At 34.9% G+C, this 18864-nt stretch overlaps 3 protein-coding genes and 1 long non-coding RNA gene across 4 annotated transcripts in view; 1 reads left to right on the forward strand and 3 right to left on the reverse strand.

Annotated features, from left to right (window-relative positions):
• The window catches only part of LOC105229402 (regulator of G-protein signaling 17), a 63194-nt gene extending 52351 nt beyond the window's left edge, over window positions 1-10843 (reverse strand). The window contains exons 1-2 of the mRNA XM_049451068.1: window positions 10419-10843; window positions 3186-3728 (exon numbers count right to left, since the gene is read on the reverse strand). The gene's annotated coding sequence lies outside the window, so the exon portion shown is untranslated. The remainder of the gene's footprint in view (window positions 1-3185; window positions 3729-10418) is intronic.
• A 1866-nt stretch (window positions 10844-12709) lies between these two features.
• On the reverse strand, window positions 12710-15717 carry LOC105229401 (ribosome biogenesis protein BOP1 homolog). Its single transcript, XM_011209671.4, has 5 exons — window positions 15501-15717; window positions 13958-15443; window positions 13401-13888; window positions 13036-13331; window positions 12710-12972 (listed from the first exon to the last, which is right to left on the reverse strand). Exons 1-5 carry the CDS (start codon window positions 15612-15614, stop codon window positions 12819-12821), a joined length of 2538 nt encoding a protein of 845 aa, XP_011207973.2. The 5' UTR covers window positions 15615-15717; the 3' UTR covers window positions 12710-12818.
• A 300-nt stretch (window positions 15718-16017) lies between these two features.
• Window positions 16018-16752, forward strand: LOC105229400 (uncharacterized). The gene has a single exon (XM_011209670.3). The coding sequence runs from the start codon at window positions 16133-16135 to the stop codon at window positions 16544-16546; it is 414 nt and encodes a 137-aa protein (XP_011207972.2). The 5' UTR covers window positions 16018-16132; the 3' UTR covers window positions 16547-16752.
• Window positions 16753-18616: 1864 nt separating this feature from the next.
• Window positions 18617-18864, reverse strand: LOC125777895 (uncharacterized). The gene is made up of 2 exons (XR_007422449.1): window positions 18820-18864; window positions 18617-18761 (listed from the first exon to the last, which is right to left on the reverse strand). It is a non-coding gene; the product is annotated as an uncharacterized LOC125777895 (long non-coding RNA).

The raw sequence follows: 18864 nt of genomic DNA on the forward strand, positions 1-18864 counted from the left end.
AAAAGAAATACTCTACTCCGTTGGAGAGATAAGGTGGAGAAGGACTTGTCTGCACTTGGTATATCCGATCGACGCCAAATAACGAAGAAAATAAACAACTGGCGCGCTGTTGTTAACTCGTCTATAACAGCGTAGGCGGTGTCTACGTAAATATTACCAGTTTCAAAACATGCAGAAAAGACTCGAAAGTATGTAGTTAAGGTAAAGAGTGGTTATCACTGAAAAACCGGCTGCTCAGGTGCCTTGACATATACGAGAAAAATAGCTAAACGCGGAACTATATTTATATGTATATCAGCTGATCAAATTTGACCCGGACAGGTCCATTGAAATTGCGCGCGAAAAAGAATCGAACTTTTATCCCCTAGATTGGTAAAAACCCATTTTATGGTGGTGTAAAGTTTGATCTCCATATGTCAATCAGTGTGTGTGTTTGGCACCTGCTACGACGCCAAAAGTTTGTCAGGCGATTTTCACCATGGACAAAAAACATTAAAATACGAATTTACTTAAAATTTTGGGTTTCGGAATTCATTGAAAATGTTGCAGTAGTATTTTGTGGGGTCTACTTTATGGCAAACGCAGGTATTAGCGTGACACAAAGCATTCAGTGGAGGTTGTAATGCGAGTCGATGCTACAGTCAAAACGATCATCGAGTAGAAGTCGCAAAAGAGATTATTAACAAAGTAGCTGAAACATCTATGTACATTCACCACACACTTCGTTACAGGTGACGAGACTTTAGTTTATGAATACAATGTTTAAACTAGTTAACAATCTATAGAAAGGCGCTCCAAAAATGAGCGAAACCCAAAGAACCAAAATTCTCTGAAGGCACTGAAGTCCATCCCATCCAAGGTGTATAACAATTGTATGAAAATGTTGGTTAAGTGTTGGGTGGTAATGGTTGGAAAGGTTCCTATTTTGAAGGCGATAATAAACATTTGTATTAAATTACTTCAAAATGTATTTTTTTGTCAGTCCGGGTCAATTTTGACCATATCGTATAACTAGCGCTTACAATTTAGCCTAATGAAGCGTTTTCCAAGAGATTAGCAGTAAAAGCAAAAACGTTTCGTTATTGGTATTATTATTTGTTTATTATTAGGATCATATCCTTATTGGAGGTTTAGTGGAGCCTTTATTACTATGGTGATAACTCTAACTGTTTCAAAAAACCTTCAAATAGAGAAATCATTGAGGAGGAATGGATTTAATTAATGAAAATTTTAAAAAATTATGACATTTTTCTATTATGCTGATCAAAAATATCTATTACTCCCTTCTTCATTTTAGTATACGCAATTTTAAGACGAAATATCTCCTGTCATGAAAACAAACAGTCGTCGCACTCGCGACTTGGCACTCACGTCACTGTTGACAGTCATAACTTTGAAATTGTAGATAATTTCGTCTATTTAGGAACCAGCATTAACACCACCAACAATGTCAGCCTAGAAATCCAACGCAGGATTACTCTTGCCAACAGGTGCTACTTCGGACTGAGTAGGCAATTGAAAAGTAAAGTCCTCTCTCGACGAACAAAAACCAAACTCTATAAGTCGCTCATAATTCTCGTCCTGCTATATGGTGTAGAGGCTTGGACGATGACAACAACCGATGAGTCGACGTTGCGAGTTTTCGAGAGAAAAATTCTGCGAAAGATTTATGGTCCTTTGCGCGTTGGCCACGGCGAATATCGCATTCGATGGAACGATGAGCTGTACGAGATATACGACGACATTGACATAGTTCAGCGAATTACAAAAAAGCGGCTACGCTGGCTAGGTCATGTTGTCAGGATGGATGAAAACACTCCAGCTCTGAAAGTATTCGACGCAGTACCCGCCGGGGGAAGCAGAGGAAGAGGAAGACCTCCACTCCGTTGGAAGGACCAAGTGGAGAAGGACCTGGCCTCGCTTGGAATATCCAATTGGCGCCACGTAGCGAAGAGAAGAAACGATTGGCGCGCTGTTGTTGACTCGGCTATAATCGCGTAAGCGGTGTCTACGCCAGTGAAGAAGAAGATACGCAATTTTATATATTTTTTTAATCAAAGTAGCATAAGTGGACTCAATTTTTATATGTAAAATAATAAATACAGACTACCTGGGTGCAAAGCTGCTGAAGTCATATGCCAAACAGTAGATCGGAAGTATACGAAATTCCTATTGGCACTTGAAAGAAGACTGTCTAAGGACGACAGAGGCCCGCCGAACGGGGCTGACAGATCAACAAGACTGCAGGAAATGTTCAGAGCAAGGTACCAGCGAAACAATGGAGCATCTCTTGTGCACTGATACACTACAGGAGGAGGAATCGATATAGAAGTCACAAAGTCTGTTAAAATTCGCGTAAAGCGTAGGAATTCTAAAGAATGACTACTCCTCATGGACCTTATAATTGAACTCCATCTCCAAAACTGGTCTATGCGTGGCTTATTAACCTACCAGATTAACTTAATCTAACCTAAGGCAATTTAAGCCATTTTTGATGCTTTTATTGCATATTTTAGACCAATGCCTTTGAAAATAGAAAAAAGTGTAACAGTAGGATAAAGCTCATTGGAAACGAAAGAAATTAAAAAAATGGAAGGAGAAGGAAGGTTGTTGAGATTTAAAGTGGAAAAAATTGTTTGTCTTGATTTTAGAAAAACCCATACGCCTTATGGAAAAAAGTTAAATAGCAAAGTGGTGGATAATAAAAATATCTACAACTTTTGTCTGGAGATCTTTTTCACATAACCTACAAATTTAAGTTAAAAATTGAAATGATCTTATTTTTGGTTAATCTATTTTTTCCTTCCACTTCACGACCACAGATTACATGCAAATTCGATTTCTTTCATTTTTGTAATATCTAATGAATTTCAGTTTCATCCAACTAAAATTTGTTTCTGGATTCAAAAATTATCGACCCTGGTCTATATGTGTCTCATTTACGTTCAATCGGAGCTGAGCATATCAAACTGCAACAGCAAGAGCATTGAGTCAATGCATTAACAGATTTGCGGTTTGCATTCTGTCGCACGAGTCGGCGTCAACGGTGCACGGACAATTGCAAATGGGTCGCGGTAATTGAGCGAATGACTTAATGAACGACGTTAAATGACACTCAAATGGGCAAACAACAACTCTGTCGATCGACCAGCTGACTGGCTGGCTGACTGACTGACGGCACTCACCTGGGGCAGTATGCGTTGCACGTACGCCCGAAGAAAATGCAACCTTTATGGGCTATGCCTCTGAGTCCAACTCGCTTACTGGCGCATTATCACTATACTTGTAGGTTTGTATGCGCTTCGCGTATTGAATAACGCACCTGATGTATTCTATTGCGTTTGTTGTTGTTGTTGTCGATTTAAATTATTTTTTGCGGTTGCAAACGCTGCGCGGCTTAATTTGGTGTTATTGTTGTTGTTTATTTATGCTTTTTTCGAGAATGTTGATGTGTTAACGTTGTTTCGTTGAAGGCATTGCACTGTTGTCACAAATGCGGAATTCGATAATAATTTTGCTGCTTCTGTCGCTGCTTCTACTTCTTCTTTTCACACTTTCATTTTATGCACTTGTCGCTGGAATTGAATTGAATTCGATTTTGGTTTCATTTTGGTTTCACTGCATTTTTTCACTTCTGTATTTGCTTGCCACTTTTCATTTCATTGAACATATACACTCATACATACATATTAACGCATTTGTTGGTTGTCGTTTTGTGGTGATTGCTACTGTTTCGGAATTAGACGTATATTAAATATATTATCTTTTTCAAAATTTTTTATACAAAAAACTTTGCGTACATCCAATACCATAGATATGTATGTACATATATAATTAAATAAATGTAAGTACATATATACCCATTGTGACAAAAAAGCACCCGGAATGTGTAATTAAATTCCCCCCGAAAATGATATTTTACAATATTTTGCTAAGTTGGTAGAACTATCCTTTATTACTTTGCCAAATATGGGCGCAATCAGTCAACCAGTTTGTTTACAACAGCTGCTTAAGTCGGTACACCGCAGTAGCGCGTTGCGATATTTAGAATGGATAAAAATATTAAAAAAAGAATTTGTTCAAATTTTGTATTTCTAACGGTGATGCAAAAATACAAGCCTACGACTGGTACAAAGCCTTCAAAGACGGTTGTTCTGGACGACCTCCAGGCAAATATTAGAGAGATGAAAAGAGAGTTCGACATCTCTCGCGAATCCGTTGAATATTTAAGTGTGGTTAAGAATGATTTAAGTGGATATTTATGGTATGAAACGCGTTCCCAATAAAGCTGAATTTTTTTCAAAAAGAGTACCTTAAACAGGTCTCTTTGGACACGCTTGTCCGGGCGAATTTCGATCCCACATTCATAGAGAGCATTATACTTGCCGATGAGACAGGGTATAAGAGTTTGACATGACAACAAGTCAACAATCATCGGAATGGAGTGAAAAAAACGAGTCGAAAGTAAAAGACCAAGCCAAAGCTGTTCAAAAATCAAGGAGATACTGATTGTTTGTTTTCAATATTCGTGATTTCGTTCATCATAAATTTTTTCTGAAAGGATAGACTGTCAATACAGAGTTCTATTTAGCCGTATTGAGATGTTTACGTGAGAACATCCATCGAAAATGACCAAAATTGTGCAAGAACAATTCATGGATAACACGAATGCACCTTCTCATTGAGTCACAATTGTGATCCAATAGGCATCGATCAACCACCGTATTTATCAGATTTGGCTACGTGTAATTTTTTCTTGTTACCCAAAGTGAAATTGCCGCTGGTAGCGCTTTGTGATGATATAAATTAAAAATAGAGACCATTTTTTAACTTGAATCCTTTTTTTTAGCAAATCCTTTTTTTTAGAAAAATAGTTCGATCGGCCCAACCTTTAATAAAATACTGTCAAAGTTTCATAACAAAAGTAAGGCTGAGCTACTACCGGAGTCACAGTTGGTGGATAGTGAACCGTGTTTACTAAGTAGGTTAGCTGCAAATAATACGCAGCAATAAGCAGCTCCCGACCAAGAGCTGCAGGAGGGTTACACCGAAGGAGTACCTACCCACGAGAGGGAGGCAAAAAAGCGACGAGGGAATAATACACCAAATGTGCACAGACGTCGACGAAAACCCTCGGCAAGCGCTCATCACAATCAAGGCGAGTAATATTGTGATTACGGTGTACCATGGAAAACCAGAACGGATTAGTTTGACAAAGGGCTGGTGAGGGCAGTATTCTATCACCTGAGTACGTAAGAGTAATATCTCACCGTAATGCCTGGCAGGTTAATATTGTTCTCACCTCTGTCTCATTAAAACCCTGGCAGGTCTTCAAGTACGTTCAAGTTGAGGTTCAGTTGAGACGAGCTCCTGATTCGTGAATTACGTAAATTATTATGTACATTTTACAAATGAAAAAATCTTCGCCCTTTGCACTTTTTTGGGTGCCGTGTTTTCAGACATCATCGAATCGACTGCCTCTTTCCTTTTTCCCAGTTTGAAAACGTGGTTTTCTGTAAAAAGATTTTTCGAGCATAAGGAGATTGAGTTGGAAATAAAGCCATATTTTAAAGGCTTCGAAGCTTTAGATTATCGAATCGATCTCGAAATGTTGTAAGACCGTTAAAACAACTGCATTACTCTAGAGAGATTATGTCGAAAAACAAAGCGACATTTTCCCTCTTTCATTGTTACGCCAAAGACTTTTCAGGCCTTGAAGCCCATCTTTTTTGAAACATTTGCCATTATATATATAACTAGCCCTTAGTATAGAACTTTTGAAACCAAACAATTTTGAGAATCAAAGACTACAATCTTACTTGGGTAATTCAATCGATTGGAGGGCCGTTTCACCCAAACGGTCAAATATCACTCATACGCAGTGTAGGAAGCTTCAAACATCGATTTTACAGCACTTTTATTAGAACAGTACTTTATTTGCTACCCTAAAATTAATGTTCCAAAAGAAATAAAAAAAATGTATAACTGTTTAATTGTATGCCTTGCGAAAAACATTCAAAAAAGGAGTCAACTCTCGTTCGCTCATTGATAAATTTTCAACGGAGTCGAGAAGAAAAACAAAAATACTCAAACACAAAAATCTGCATATGTATTAGTGTACATTTAGCTAAACCTTTCAATGTACACCCATAAAAGTCACACGCACAAACACATACGCAGCAGGATGCTTTGCGCCCACACTCTCAAATTGATGGCTTTCATCGATAAAGGATTTTTGCAAAAAGATGGCAGTCTTAAATAAAGGCAAGGAAAAGCGAGGAAAAAACAATTAAGAACAAAATAACAATGAAATCATATGTGTATATGTGTGTGTGTATGTGTTTGTGCACTTAAGGGCCTGTGTGAAAGCAGCGAAAGTGTTCGAAAAGCAAATCAAAAAGCAGCAGGTGGGGTAAACTTTTCCAGGAAGTAGGCAATACATAATGCCGAGAGGGCGGCAGAGGTTAGCACGGGTGGAATGACAGATTTTTTCCTTAACAGCCGTAAAAGAGCTTTGTCACACTTCGCCGTAGATATTCATATACATATCTATATACTCTTGCAAGTGTGATACAAAAAACGTGCAAATGTGTATTTGAGAACTCTGCTGCATAACTACAAATACTCCTTTGCATATATACAAATATATGTATATATGTATGTAGATTTATGAGACTGGCGCCACACGGCACAAGATGATGATGGAGCGGAGTAGAGAATTTTTTGGACTGAGATTTTAAAGTATTTAGACGCGGCCAGCATCAGCTGCTTTTGCTACATGTGTCTACTGCAGAAATGCATAAATGCGCTTGAATCAACGCTAAATACAAAAATTGTTATAATTTACCGTTTTTATTTATTTATTTTTTTTTTATGTGTATATCTTCGTATGCACATATTTTTAAGATATTCTCGCAAACAGCATTTTCAAGCACTCTATCCGAGCTGTGTGTGTGTGTGTGTGCGACGAAGAGAAAGTATGTATAATATGTAGCTTCAGCGTAATGAAGTTTGAAAAGAGCGCACACGCTAATGAAAGCTTTCAGATTGAAGGAAGTAAAGCTATGGGGACCGTACGACCACAAACACACCCACATTTGTGTATGCTAAATTTGCAAGAACAACAGCAACTGACTTTAAGGCGAGTGATGCGAACTTCCTCAACAATTAACGGAGCTGTTGGCGATAACGGTGACGGAATCTGCTTTATAAATAGAAACTTACACTTTTGAGAATGCACAGTGCAAATTTTTTTATTGAACAATTTTGGGTTAAAAATGAAATTTTTTTCTTTTTAATGGCTATGTTGGGATTTAAAATTAAATTTTTAATTTAATGAATTTTTTGATTCATAAATTTGAGTTAAAAGTTAATTTTTTTAATTTTTATTACTAATGTTGGCATTGAAAACAAGATTTTTAATTTAATTTTTGGAATTAAAAATTAGAAATTTTATTATTTAATTTTAATGAAGGCCGCAAACACGAAAAAAATTTAATTTTGAAAAAGTTACTTGTTTAATTTTTAATTATAGGCTTGTGACTAAAATGTTTCATTTCTAATCTGGTATGTGGGTATAAAATATAAATTGAAATGTTGATACAATTATTTTTATTTGCAACCCTGCCATCAACTATTACTTTTTCTTTTTTTTTGTAAAAACAGTTATAAATTTTTTATTATTATTCAAATTTAATAATTTGTATTTATCAAAATTAGTTTTTTTAATCTGTATATGTAATTTTTTAGTGTAATAAATCCCTCGCTGGACTTCAGAAACTTTTTAGTTTTTTTCTTAGTTTATTATTATTACTTTCGTTATTTATTATTATTATTGTTGTTATTATTATTTTTTAATTTTTTTATCTTTTTATTATTATAATTACTATTATTATTATTATTATTGTTATTATTATTATTATTATTATTATTATTATTATTATTATTATTATTATTATTATTATTATTAATTATTATTTTCTCAATAAATTTATTTAATTATTCCGATTTAATTTTTTTTATTCATTTATTTCTGTCTTTTATAGTTATTAATATTCCCAACTCGAAATTCGTAAACAACAAATTATTCTTTCATTACACATATGCATTACTATGGGCAAAAAATTGTAAGACTTTGTTCATAATTTGAAATTTCTTAATTTATTCATCAAAATCTATATCCTTCCCCTCAAAGTAATCCTCTTTAGCCCCAATACACTTGTGCCAACGTGTTTTCTAATCTTCGAAACAGTTATTAAAAACAATTTCCGAAATAGCCTTCAACGCGCGCGGCTATTCACGCTTTTTTTGTTTAACTGACGGAAAAGTGTTTTCCCGGAGCGGTCGTTCGAGTTTGCTGAACATCCAGAAGTCACACGGAGCTAAATCAGACAAATACGGTGGTTGCAACACGATATTGATTGAAAATTTGGCGAAAAACTCACGAAGAATCAATGCAGCATGCGACAGTGCATTATCTTTGTGCCAAAACCAAGAGTCGTTGGCCCATAATACAGCCGCTTATTACGAATTTCTTCGCGCAAGCAACGCATAATACTCAAATTGTATTCTTTGCAAACAGTTTGGCCGGTTGGAGAAAATTTGGAGTACATCACACCTCGATATCGCACATCGATCGCAGAAAACTGTCAATAAAACCTTGATTCTTGACTTGTTTTGACGTGTTTTTCCGGCTTCCGCTCAGCTTTTCTACGATATTCGATCGAATGTTCGTCTGTTTCCGGGTCGTAAACATAGAGCCAAGACTCATCGCCAGTATTAATACGTTTCATGACATCCCTTGTTTCACAGAAGTAAACGCGACGCTGTTTTTTAAAAAAAAAAATTTAGTGATTTGGGAACCAATCGTGCTTTAACTTTTCTTAGACACAAATGATCGTTCAAAATGGTTTTCACTGATCCTTCTGATATTCCAACGATGTCAGTAAGATCTCTAACTGTGGATGGTCGATTCTCAAGCACCAACTCCTTTACTTTATTGACGTGTTGATCACCAGTTGTTGTTGTTTGCCGTCCTGGTAGGGGTTGTTGTTGTAGCAGCAGAATTATGACTAGTTGACAGTCCTTGGCTGGATAAAAATCCGTGTCCGTTCCGATTACGTAGACCCGACTGCCGTGGGAACGACCTGGTCGGGGTTCGTCTTCAATGTTTTCTCAACCCTCTTTGAATAACTTGCCAAGCGACAAACAATTATCACCGAAGACATTTTTCAACAATCTGAAGGTTTCGGCACCAGAAAATTGATTCCGCACATAAAGTTTAATGGAAGAAGTTCCAGTTGAATAATTTCACTCATCGATGAAATCGCCGAATGCACTTCATGTACTTCAGAAAGACAAGCGTATATTAAACACTAAAGATTATTTTGATTTGATATTTGGGCACAGATATCACTGACATTTACACCAGCCTAGAAAAAAATATATATTTCGACAAATGGGTTTTCGCGCAAAACTTACATCAAAAGGTCTTACTACTTTTTGCTCACATTAGTATATGTACATATGTATGTATGTATACTACATATATATGTACATACATATATTTTTCCAAAGAGTTAAACCTAACGGTTCTTGACACTTTTTATGGCTACTTTTGAAAAAAATTCTTATTTTTTGTATTTTGCTATTATTTTATGCATATTTTTTTCATTTCCAGCAGTACAGCGATCACATTTGCATTGCCAGCAACGACGACGTTGGCTGCGCGCGCACGCAGAAATTCACACACACTTGCAAAATATGCTAAAACCTAATATAAAATAAATACACATATGTACATATATGTATGTATATACATATCTATGTATGTATGGATATGTTTTTGTAGCAGTCGACAAGCACATCGACGACGCAGCAGCGTAGGCGTCGACGTACACGCTATCGCGAACGCCAACGCCAACGTCTCGACGACGCTGCTATTCCCGATGTTGACCAAACGACAATGGGTACAGATTTTCCGCCGAGCGGGACGCTTATTTCGGGGTAGATATGTGCTATTTGTAATACACAAACGAATATGTTTGCATGTATGTGTGTGCGTGTGTGTGTGTGTGCTTGATAAGGCTGTATATGCTGGCTTGTTTGGCTATGTTTGTATGTAGGCGCTTCTGCTCCGCAGCGCTGCTGTTTGGCCCCAACTTCGCGCTGTGTCGCGCCAATCAGCGTCGTTTTTACGCTACACACACACACACACAGGCACAGCGATTTTTCCACACTATATACACTTTTTGTAAATTTTTCTTTTTAATTTTCGCACTTAAAAAAATAATGGCATTTTACTTTTCTCGCGCACTTTTCGCAATTTTTCTCCGAATATTTTATCAATTATTTATGCCGTCTCGTTGTGCTATCGCACATACATATGTACATATACATATGTAGGTATGTATGCTTACACTTGGCCGTTGATTTGTTGAGCATGTACTTGGCTTGGCTTGGCTGTTTAGTACAAATTTTCTTTCATTTTTTTTTTGCTTTGTGTTTTATATTTTCTTATTTTATGTGGATATTTTCAATGAATTCTTGCCCAAGCAGCAGCACTCTATATGTGGTACTCCCAGCGGGCCACTGACCACCTGAACCCGACCGTTTAGCTAAGGTAGAGCGAATCAAACTGATTTCGAACGAAACACTCGACCAGGAGCACGGCCAGCAGCAGTGGCGCCGCCGTTCCGTTCCGAGCGCGTTTACAAACTTCCAGTCGCCGTGGCGGACAGCGTCGGCGGCGAAGGCTGTGCGCAACAACAAACACAACACATCATGCGATTGCTCGTGTGTCTGCTGCCTGCCTAACTGCCAGTCGGCCGAGCTCCAACTTACTCAAATTAGTGAATACATTCTTCTTTTCGACATTTGAAAAAGAAAAGCGAGCGCTTTCGCAATAAATACCAACGACATGACATACATACATATGAACATATCATAAAAAGCTTGCTCTTCGTTGTTCTTGTATGTCTCGAGCGCCAGCTCGTACACTCGATAACAACGTTGGATTTTTGGCAAAAAGCTCCCATGTTTCCAACGGTCCGAAATCAGCAGGTAGATAACAATATACGTGGGATGCTCTCACCGTTTGTCGTGGCGAGTTTTGTGGGAGAGAGCTTAATCGGTCTCATTTCAGCTCACCTGTTTCTCTCACATTCAACGAACTGCCGTGGATGCTCTGCACTTGCCATTCACTCGGTTGAAGAGAGTGCCCCATTACTCGCCAACTTACAATCAAAGTCTGCAGAACTTGCACGAAGATAACCGAGTGAGCTTTTGCTTTGCTTTTATCAACAACATGTGTAAGTCTCAGCGCGTGCACTCTTTTTTCATTCATTCCGTTCGTAAGGGTTCTAGTGTATATATGTATATATTCCTAAGGTGTACCACAACAAATGCTTTGTTAGTGTAGATGATGTGGAAAAGTGTAGCAGAAAAAAAAAAACTTTTTACTCTGTATTCTCCGAGAACAGTCGTTTTTTGGCTACTTTAGAGAAATTTCGACCAACTCAACACCAATTTTAGTGTTGTTAGAGGGGAAGGGGCCACGAAGTTTGTAACACGCAGAGGAAAATGTCGGAGACTCTATTTAGTATTTGTACTATAAATGATGAGCATGACAAGCTGAGTCCATTTAGCCTTGTCTGTCTGTCGGACCGAATATGTAACTACATACATATATGCGGATTCTAGTCTCTCAGTTTTTGAGGTTTCGATCGGAAATTTCGACACTTCCTTTACTCACCAGAAAGCTGTTCTTTTGAAGGAATCGCCGAAATCCGACCAATCCGATAAAAAGAAATATATAAATGTATATAAAAAATATAAAAAAAAAATATAAAAAAAAAACAAAAAAAATAAAAAAACAAGAAAAAAATATAAAAAACAAAAAAAATATAAAAAACAAAAAAATATAAAAAAAACAAAAAAAAAAAATATAAAAATAAATATATAAAAAAAAAAACAAAAAAATATAAAAAAAAACAAAAAATATAAAAAAAACAAAAAAATATAAAAAACAAAATATTAAAAAACCAAAACAATAACAAAAACAAAAAAATTAAAAATAAGTAAAAAAATTAAAAATAAGTAAAAATAAGTAAAAAAAACTAAAAATAAATAAATCAAATTAAAAAAATTTAAAAAAATTAAAAAAAAATTAAAAAAAAAAATTTAAAACAAAATTTTAAAAATTTTAAAAATTATAAAAAAAATTAAAAATATATTAACAAAACTAAAAAAAATTAAAAATTATAAGAAAATTAAAAAAACAAATAAAAATAAATAAAAAATTTAAAACAAAAAATAATTAAAAAACCAAATAAAAAAATTAAAAAAGAAATTAAAAAAAAAAAAATTAAAAAAATTTAAAAAAAAATTAAAAAAATATTTAAAAAGGATTTAAAAAAAATTTAAGAAAAAATATTAAAAAAAAATTAAAAAAAAGAATTAAAAAAATTAAAAAATAATATAACAAAATTTAAAAAGAAAATTAAACAAAAGTTAACAAAAATACATATATAAAAAATATAAAAAAAATTAAAAAAAAAGTTCAAAGAAATATAGTATAAAAATATAAAAAAAAATTAAAAGAAAGATAAAACAAAAATTTAAAAATATTTATTTATTATTTGTGAACTGCATTCTAGCTTCCGTGAACCGAAGTTAACATTTTTGTTAAAAAAAATAAAAAGTACGCAGCACTTTTATTTTAAAATTTTATTTAGCTTTGTTCGCTAATTTTATAATGTTGCATAAATTAAGTATGCAATAATTCAATAGTAAAATTAAAAAAAAGAAACTACTTTTAACTACGTGTAAAGCCTAATTGTAGCATCTGCGCCTGAAGAAAATACCCATGGCTGTACTGGATGCCAAGCAACATCTAACACACCAAACTCCTCACGCGCTTCGTGAGTCTGCAGCTTTTTCACTGGCACGATTAATGGATTCTGCAGCAAATCACTAAAATACCAGATTGCTTAGTAGAAACAGTTTTTGCAAAATATTTTCAAATAAAGCACTTACTTGTAAACCATGCCGTGCGAAACTATAACAGATAGATCGTCACTGGCAGAAGCAAAAAGTGGATAACGTAAGTGGAAAGCAACGTTGCGAACAGCATTCTTGTGCAGACGCAAAGTCTGATATGGTTTTGTCGATAAATCCAGATCAAACCAGAGCATTTTTTTATCATACGTCGACACTAATAAGTTATCACCTTTAGGATGTATGGACATGCCCGAAATCCATTTTGAGTTTGTCAGCAATTTCTTTATAAGCTCTTGTTTAACTAAATCGTAAATACGCACATTGTGTTGTGTCTAAAAACATGCAAACAAATAAAAATTACTTTTCAATTGCTTCCTCAAATCTTAAATAAAAATGCTTACCGCTACAAAGAAGCATGGTTTGATGGGATGGAACAATACACATTGTATAAGACCTTTACTCTTGGAGAATGGTATTTGTGAACGTCTTTTAGATAGTTGATGAATAAGCGCTGAGCGATTGGCACCTTCAGGCATAACTGTGGCCACGTAGTCACCACGTCCATGCCATGTCACTTGCTGAATTGGCTTGAAATGTGTGATAACTAAACGAACACCTTTTTCTTGCTCTTCTTTTTCAGCTACGGACCATTGCACCGCCGTCTTGATGCGTTCACTTTCCATTGTGTCATTTTGTGGTGCTTCAGCCAACAGATCGTCAGTTTTCTTAATGAGCAGCTTATCTCCAACTTTTGGATTAATCAAGAGCAACCGATTACCAGCGGCTACTGCAATAATGGACAACTTAGCATTTGGACACCAAGCAACACAACGGACAACATCATCGGTCTCGATTGTACGTATGCAGCGACCGGTGGCAATTTCCCAAACTGAAAGCGTTTCAAATAATTTTTGATTAGCGAAAAAGTATTTTATATTTGTTTTTGTAATTTACTAACTTTTCACAGTTTTATCATCCGATCCAGAAACAATATACTCTCCCTTGGGTTCCACACTAACGGTACGCACCAAGTCTGTATGACCACGATATACCAAACTCTCCACTGTGGGGAAGGGTTGTAAATCTTTTGGTGAAGGCAATTTGGGTATCAAATATTCTGCGTCAATATTTAACTTGGTACGTCTAGCACGAGGACACAAATAAAGATCCAAGCAACGCATGAAACGTTCACGTATGTAACGTGGGTATGCAGGCACTTCACGTAGTGAATTATACTTTTGTGGCATGAAATGTAATTTACGCTTATGTGGTTCATCTTTTAGTTTTAACCATTCCTTCCGTTCTTTCTCATCAAATATATATTCGGGTGGTGGATTGTAAGATTCCGCATGACCAGGTAAATCTCTTTTAGGCGCTGAAACCGGATCGTGTATGCGACGCATATGTTCGCGACTTGTATCAGTTTCCCACAACATATAGAACTTGGGTCCGCGTGCTTCTTTCTTTTCACGTTCCACTTCCTCCATTGTTTTCATCCAACCCATTTTAAGAGCGTGTATCATACGCGATACCTTCTTACGTTCTGATGAGGATGGCAAAAACGAACGTTTGTGATCAGGCACATTTTTGATGGGCATTCGTTCCACCTCATTTGTGAACCATTCTATCCATGGTTCGTATTCATTATGTTCTGGATTGGGTACACGGGCTGAATTAATTCGCTTGATAAGTTCGATATCAGCATCAGTGAGTACAACTTCTTGTCCAGTTTGAGGGTCTTTTACACTACGCCAGAAATCGGGATCTTCAATTTTACGCAGAAAGTCATCAATTTGATCTCCCTTAGAAGGTTTTATAATTTTCTTTGCATCCCAATCATAACCAATATGTTTATATTCGTCATACCAATGCATGGGAATATTTCCAACGGTGTTTCGTATATCTTCCTCATCCGAAGTATCCGAGTCTGCATATTCCTCCTTCTTAGATGGTACAACCAACGTATTATTTGGATCTTTAAGCTCTTCTTTGAAATCATTTAAGGCTTCACTTGTTTTAACTTTTTGCAACTCAAGCTCTTTCTTTGCGTTTGCGGATGTGCTGGCTTCTAACCCGTTTTTCTTAATATTTCCATCTGATTTTTTGCTTTTTGGTAAATTCCGCTCTTTTAAATTGGTTTCTTCGTCAGAAACTTCATCGTCAGAAATATCTTCGATATCTGAATCGTTGATTTCATCTTCATCCTCATCATCGGAGTCTTCTTCTTCTTCATCATCGGACCCTTCTTGCTCTTCATCATCGGACTCCGCTTCCTCATCACCACTGTTTTCTGATCCGACACCTTCGTCCCATTTAGAAGCGTAATTACCCTCTTCGTCGCTTTCAAATTCCAACTCATCGCTGTCATCGGATTGGTAAATTTGTTCTGTTCCTTCATCGTCAGAACTATCGTTGTCTTCGTTTGATATTTTCTGCAGCAAATCCTATGAAAAACATAAAAGCAATGTCACACATTCCACCAACTATAACAAAAATATTACCTCTTGCAAGTCTTGCTCTTCCTCGTCATCTTCCGTAGACTTAATCTCTGAATCTTTTAATTTTTTCTTGTCAACGAAATCTGTTGCTTTTCGTTTTACTTGTTTCTTCGCCATTTTTCAGTATTTAATAAACAGAATATGAATTAAATAAATAAATTATTTCCAAGCCGTTAGAATACCAAAGAACAACGGCACGTGTAGAAAATATGACAGTTGACATATGTTGTTGCCTCCACTTGCAGTGCTCGTCGGATAAACAAATACATGGTTGCATTCGATTAGGAACTAAAACAAAATCAAATCGGTGTGGTGGTATATCAAAATTTGGTGCCGTTTGTACTAATAGCTTATTTAAACAAAAATATAGTAAGAAAATCTTATTAACATTTTTACTTTAATAGAAATAGAATCGACGTAGCTGAATTATAGATGAGTTAGCTTCCGTATAGATTTCATTGAGGAAATTCTTCTTCTTCAATTTTTTTTATCTATTACTTGTAACTTGGCATCTCTTCACTTCTGACAATCATTTGTTATTATTTTTTCTAGCAATGACAAAGAATTTCTAAGTTAACAAATAGTAATATATACTGTTAATAACATATTAAGTTTAAAATCAGAAATACCAGAAAATGGATGCAGTTACATTAAATAACACCAGTAAAGACACAAACGGCATATTGCCCAAGGCGAAAGACGAAGATACCGGCTTTACTTCCTGCGGCACACACTTAGATATTAAAGGGAGAAAGTTGACAGTACGCATGCTGCGTATGAATTTAGGTACTTTAGTGACCATATCTCCTCAAGGCAATGAAAGCATTAATGAAATGGGAGTTGCATGTCCGGCGGTATGTGCCGGAGCATCCTCGTCAAGCACAACACTATTCGGACCAGAATACGCATCCAATTCTCAACGCTTAGCGGATTTATGGAGCAAACGCTACAAGCGGCAATTTATAGTAAGCTGCAATGTACAAACCAATGACATTGATGGCGCTAACATAGAAAAGGCTTTAAGCGACTGGATATGCGCGAATGTGTAAGCAAAAAATATAGCAATGGATTTCAACAACTACACCAACAAAATACTATACTGTCACGACAGTAATATCAATATGAAAATAAATTGAAATTCTTTCTTGCTAAAAAAAAACATAACATTATTTTTAAATTAAATGTTAATTATGTAAGATTAGTCTAAGTGAACTTATTAAAATTGCTTTAATAAAACCCGTTTATAAATTTGACGATTTTCATTGCCAAAGCATATACCACCAATAGCGCACACTATTCTTCGGCTTTTGAAGGCCGTGGAGGGTCACTGTGTTGAATGCAGCCTATTTTTACACGTCTTTTAAAAATTCTATTTCCAGCATTGCAGCCAGGTCTTTTATGCTTCCATTGCAACAGCGTTGTTTGTTTGTTCGGTTTAGGCCATAAGGACCCCCCACTTAACTCCTTTCATATTTTTGAAATCGTCGTTTACACTCTGCCGTCAACGTTGCGATCATTAACGTGCAGGTATTATTTTATTTACAACACTTAAAACGTTTAATTCGGTTAACATTTATTCCGTGCAAAAATACAAATTTAAAATATGTTATAATTTTTTTTTGTCAGTGAGCACATTCTTATGTTTAAATAATCGGGAAACTGGGCTATTTGGAATCCAGCTAATTCTTAATTTGTTTGCTAAAGTCGATTCTACATATACAAAGCAAACAAATTTTTTATGTGTCTTTTTGATTATAAGTGCTAATTTTAAATTAATTGCAAATAATAAAACTATGTAAAGTGATTGTAAATTTTTATAGTGCAATAATCAGTTATAAATAGTATATTTCCAATTATGAATTATACAAACGTTGCCCAAAAAACTTTAAATAGGTACATTTTGACTACGAAAATTATTTTGCTTTTTCGTTATAATATTTTAACTTAATTGTCTCACAATCTTCTAAATTCTTCAAAAGTGATTAAGCACATTTTTACACGATTGTGGGCATGTATACTTACATACATAACCATAAAAAATATTTCAACGATTTGTTCCATTTATGTACGATTTGAAAGGATTAGATTCACAAAATAATTTGTTGATAAAGTAGCAGTTAGCTCTGTACGTACATAAATACATTTGAATATAATCACAGTCCGTAATCATCTTTTAGGCGCACTCGTGGTTTCATTAAAAAATTTTTTGAATAAAATTAAACAAAGCAATTATGCTGCAGTCGTGTACCTTATTAATTCTTTATCCCTACTCAAGATTTCTGTTGAAAGTTTTTACAAATTTATTAAATAAACGAAGCTACCCGAAACCCATGTAAACACTCACCACTTTTTTACTCATAGGTTGCATCGCATGCATATAAGAACAAAATCTTTCAATGTGGAAGTAGTCGCGACTTTCCGTGCCTTTCTAGTTTTGTATGTTCAAATTAAAGTTATCTGGTTGTAAATATACATATTTACATTAAAAATACATGATTTATTGGAAAATAGCATCATTTACTTCAAAATAAGTGGCATTTCTTATTAGCTGTCAACAGCTGTATTTACATTTTTTGTTTATATCACACAGATTTAATTATTAAATAATAATCCGAAATGAATAACGTAAAATGCTCTAATTTTACGTTTAAATTACAATAATAAACTAAATTATAACAATATATTGTTATCTAAAATGCAAAACAACATTTCATTAAAAAATTGGAAATTGAGTTTTTTATTGATTACGAGTCACTTATTATATTACTATATGCATGTAAAGTTTGCAGGTTCCAGATATAACTAAATTGTAACAAAAATTCATAATTTGTTTCAACGTAATTTCTCCTTTAAATCGTTTTTCCTTCTCCTGTAAACTTACGAAAAGAGATGTTATGTTATTTTGCATTATGGATGACGATATGTAGAATATGTATGTATGTATTTACATATAAATAACTGTTCTGACAATAAAGCAATTATTTAAATTTGAAAACAATACAAATTACGAATTAAATAATATTAAAAAAACATTTAATATTTAAGTATAACCGCCCTCCAAGCTATTTTCTATTTTTCACTTTTTATTTGTATGCGTTTTATAATAAAAATAACTACACTTGTACATGCCAACCATGAGGTAGTTTATTGGTTTATTTGCTTAAAAACTTGAATGCCAAAAATATATTATCAAGCACCTAAACAGACCGAAGTTTTGTTGGTACTCCACTTTTTGTTGTTGCTGCCAAGTCTAGACGTGATTATCTAAAATTTCAGAATACAATAAAAAAAAATGTATCAACAATAAATATTACGTATTTACCATGCTGTCTGCTCGTGTTTGGTGTGTTTATTGTTGGTATGCTTA

This window comes from Bactrocera dorsalis, chromosome 3, assembly GCF_023373825.1.
Source record: "Bactrocera dorsalis isolate Fly_Bdor chromosome 3, ASM2337382v1, whole genome shotgun sequence".
Taxonomy (NCBI): domain Eukaryota; kingdom Metazoa; phylum Arthropoda; class Insecta; order Diptera; family Tephritidae; genus Bactrocera; species Bactrocera dorsalis.

Bases quoted from the DNA above. Each gene is read 5' to 3' on its own strand.
- LOC105229401 (XM_011209671.4), bottom strand. From the start codon at position 15,614: ATGGCGAAGAAACAAGTAAAACGAAAAGCAACAGATTTCGTTGACAAG. The intron at 13,889-13,957 runs GTTAGTAAATTA...AAACGCTTTCAG, and splicing joins GGATGATAAAACTGTGAAAA to TTTGGGAAATTGCCACCGGT. The intron at 12,973-13,035 runs GTAAGTGCTTTA...CTGGTATTTTAG, and splicing joins TCGCACGGCATGGTTTACAA to TGATTTGCTGCAGAATCCAT.
- LOC105229400 (XM_011209670.3), top strand. From the start codon at position 16,133: ATGGATGCAGTTACATTAAATAACACCAGTAAAGACACAAACGGCATA.